General features: G+C 36.3%; 1 protein-coding gene across 1 annotated transcript in view; it reads right to left on the reverse strand.

Moving 5' to 3' along the window:
- The window catches only part of MFN1 (mitofusin 1), a 64,069-nt gene that overhangs the window by 29,498 nt on the left and 30,410 nt on the right, over window positions 1-4,161 (reverse strand). Inside the window, exons 10-13 of the mRNA XM_012639322.1 lie at window positions 1,672-1,808; window positions 1,388-1,492; window positions 981-1,083; window positions 612-841 (exon numbers count right to left, since the gene is read on the reverse strand). Of these exons, the coding sequence (XP_012494776.1) occupies window positions 612-841; window positions 981-1,083; window positions 1,388-1,492; window positions 1,672-1,808 (575 nt within the window). The remainder of the gene's footprint in view (window positions 1-611; window positions 842-980; window positions 1,084-1,387; window positions 1,493-1,671; window positions 1,809-4,161) is intronic.

Below are 4,161 nucleotides of genomic sequence, written 5' to 3' on the forward strand. Positions count from 1 at the left end.
GCAACAGAGCCAGACTTTGTCTCAAAAAGGAAAAAAAATAAAATAAAATAGAAAGCATAGATATTACTACCTCAGCCACTCACGTGGACAATCTGTGGTTGTTTGGCATCACCATCATTCCTGACTCTGAATTTATATGCTACAGTGAATAATGTATGTAAGTCTTGGCCCCATGCAGAGTATTCATGGGGAACCTGCCACAGGGGCATCCAGCCTTACCCTTTGTGGGCAGTTTGTGTACGATAATCTTGGGGGTGTATGGAAAATTAACTATAACACAGCTGAAGGGGGCTGGGTCTTTTTTCCACTGGGGACACTGAATAAACTGTGTGTTGTGTGTTTGTGTTTTGACTTGTCATGATATCAGGTGTGGAATTTTCCACTTGTGGTATCATGTCAGAGTTCAAAAATTTTCAGATTTTGGAGCATTCTGAATTTCAGATTTTCAAATTAGTGATGGTCAACATGTATATCTGACTCAGAAATGGCTCTATGTGATAGATGTTAGCTTATAAACATGAAGATTTGGTAAAGCTAGTTTTATCAGGGAAAACCACATAAACAACTTAAGAAAAAAGAGTCTCTCATCCAGTAGATTCAAAAATACCTACCTGAAAGATAGGCTCTGATAATCCTAGGAGCACCCTTTGAGCATTTGTAGGGCCCAAGAATCGATGCACAAGGGAAGACCAGCCCAGGGAAAAACGAAATACAATATCCTCTTGAAAATCTGAACATAACTTGTGGCAATTTAGGTCGTAACTGAGATCAAATTTCTTGCAAGGGATCAGTGTATGTAGTTTATTCTGTATACCAGCTGGAAGTAAGGGCTTCAAGTTTTCTAGAAAGAATAAAATTACAACATTTATTTTAAGAAATAGTAAATATTTTGCCTCCTATGAAATACCATAAGGAAAATAAACACTTCACCAACAAAAGAAAGAAAAAACTACACAAAATTTTGTACATATAAATATTACCAATAATTTCTTGCTGAGATTGAAGCATTGATGCATTGACTTCACTGGTACACCGATCAGCCAAATTTCTTCCCATACCATCTTCTATGTGCTTATTTAACTCCTGTTAACAATGGTAAATTGTCCACATTAATTTTTCTCCAGAATATGTAGATTTTATACAGACTTTAAAAATGTAATAAATGCTAAAAAGATCTTAATCTCATTCTAATATTAATAGTGTAAATTTTCTCTGTGCTTTTACATACATGAGAATTTACATTTATTGGGTGCACAAGCGATGTAACAGTTTAATTGCATACTGATTACTATGAAACATTGAAATGGACAAACCACTAAATAAATAAAAGTATAGAATAAGAGGAAGAAATGGTCTCTGAATAATTTTTAACTATACTTTAACTTACACTTTTATATACTTTCAACACACTTGGAGTAGGATGAAACTCAGAACAAAATTCATCAACCAAAACAGACAGTCGACAAATTTCATCTGTCATGGCACATGAGACCTGAAAATATTTTAAAAATCAGAGTTAAAAAAATACTAAACAAAATTACCAACTCCCCAAAAAGTCAAATTGAAAAACACTTAAAATATTCTTTTAAGGTAACAGGAATGACATTTTTAGCATTATCAAAAGTAATTTACATTTCCAGATACTCAAATCATCAAGTTATTGTTACTCACCTTGTTTGCCACGTCCTCGGTAACCTCCTTGATTTTTTTCTTAACATCCAGTGTTAAAAGGTTCATCTGGTTTCGGATAAAGTCCAGTCTATCAATTTGGTCTTCCCTCTCTTCCATTGAATAAACTCTATTATAGTATAAAGAGTAATTAATATTCAGGGCATGTTAAAGTCCCAAAACAATTAAGCAAGGGAATTCACTCATGTATTTAGCCATCTATTAGCATGATACAAGAAAAAAGAAATCTCGTATTTCAACATCCAAAAGGATTCAAATAATTCACTTTATGAAATACTTTATATAGGTGATTTAATATAAACAACTTTTATCTCTCTGCCCATGTTACACCTGAATCCCACAAAGGATTAATAAGGATTCTAAGTCTCCAAACACTTCACAGATATGAACAGTTAAAATAGAACTCAATATTGACTTTAGCTAATAAACAGGAGTCAGCAAATGGCACCCTACAAGTCAAATCCAGCCAGCTGCCAGCTTTTGTTAAAGTGTTCTTGAAACACAGCCACATGTATTCAATTACCTATTATCTATCTATGGCTGCTTTTACTATAAAACTATAAAAATGAGTAGCTGCAAGGAGACAGTATAACCCACAAAGCCTAGAATATTTACTGTCTGGCTTTTTATAGACAATTATTTGACCCCCTGAATGATAAAGAAAAACGAAGACCTGAAATCCTTTTAAGAAGGTCTTTTAGATTAAAAAGTTCCCTAGAAGAGGCCGGGCGCGGTGGCTCACGCCTGTAATCCTAGCACTCTGGGAGGCCGAGGCAGGTGGATTGCTCAAGGTAAGGAGTTCGAGACCAGCCTGAGCAAGAGCGAGACCCCCGTCTCTACTAAAAAATAGAAAGAAATGATCTGGACAACTAAAAATATATATACATAGAAAAAATTAGCCGGGCATGGTGGCACATGCCTGTAGTCCCAGCTACTTGGGAGGCTGAGGCAGGAGGATTGCGTGAGCCCAGGAGTTTGAGGTTGCGGTGAGCCAGGCTGACGCCACGGCACTCACTCTAGCCAGGGCAACAAAGCGAGACTCTGTCTCAAACAAAAAAAAAAAAAAAGAAAGAAAGACACCTGCACCCGAATGTTTATAGCAGCACAATTCACAATTGCAAAGATGTGGAAACAACCCAAGTGTCCATCAATACATGAGTGGATTAATAAAATGTGGTGTATGTATACCATGGAGTATTCAGCTTTAAGAAACAATGGTGATACAGCACCTCTTGTATACTCCTGGATAGAGTTGGAACACATTCTAAGTGAAGTATCCCAAGAATGGAAAAACAAGCACCACATGCACTCACCATCAAATTGGTATTAACTGATCAACACATAAGTGTACATATAAGAATAACATCTATTGGATGTCAGGCAGGGGGGAGGGGGGACAGGTATCTGCATACACAAAGAGTGCAATGCGCACCATCCAAGGGATGGGCACACTTGAAACTCAGACTTGGGGGGGAGTGGGGAGGCAAGGCCAACATACATAACCTAAACATCTGTACCCCCATAATATGCTGAAATTAAAAAAACATGTACATTAATTTTCACAGCAGCATTATTCATAGCAGCAAAAAGTACAAACTACCCTCATGTCCATCAACTGATGAATGGATAAATAAAATGTCTTGTATCTATAATGAAAAATTATTCAGCCATTAAAAGGCATGAAGTATTGATGAATGCTACGATAACCTTGACATTATACTAAGTGAAAGAAGCCAGTCACATAAGGCCACATTTTGTATGATTACATTTATAGGAAATGTCCAAAAATGGCAAATTCATATGAACAGAATGAGGTGAGTTGTGGAACAGGAGGTAGGAATCATTATTTACTACAAATGGGCATAAGGGATTCTTCTGGGTAAAAGAAATGTTCAAAACCTGGATTGTGGTGATGATTTCATAAATCATCATAAATTTTCTGAAGAATTATTAAATTAATAAAGTTTTAAAAGTTTTTCTTTCAAAAGGCCTACATTTATTCCAATTTATTTGATGTCTGAAAACAACTTTTAAGTTAAGTTTCAAAAATGAATGTATAACGATCTGTAACAGTACTGGATGAAAACTCTGAGATTGGCTTTCCCCTATGCATAGTACAGGCTGAGTATCCCTTACGCAAAAGTGTTTTGTTACCCAAAAGTGACCCAAAGTGTTTCAGATTTCAGATTTTTTAGGATTTTTGAATATCTGCATGCACTTAACGAGATACTTTGGAACCCAAGAGTTAACACAAAATTCACTTATGTTTCATATATACCATATATGCCCAGTCTGACGATAATTTTATTAACATATAACATTTACATAATTTTGTGCATGAAACAATGTTTGAGTACACTGATGCATCAGAAAGCATAGATGGGCTGGGCGCGGTGGCTCATGCCTGTAACTCTAGCACTCTGGGAGGCCGCGGCGGGTGGATCACTCAAGGTCAGGAGTTCAAGACCAGCC

This window comes from Propithecus coquereli, unplaced genomic scaffold, assembly GCF_000956105.1.
Source record: "Propithecus coquereli isolate 6110/MARCELLA unplaced genomic scaffold, Pcoq_1.0 Scaffold14, whole genome shotgun sequence".
Classification (NCBI taxonomy): domain Eukaryota; kingdom Metazoa; phylum Chordata; class Mammalia; order Primates; family Indriidae; genus Propithecus; species Propithecus coquereli.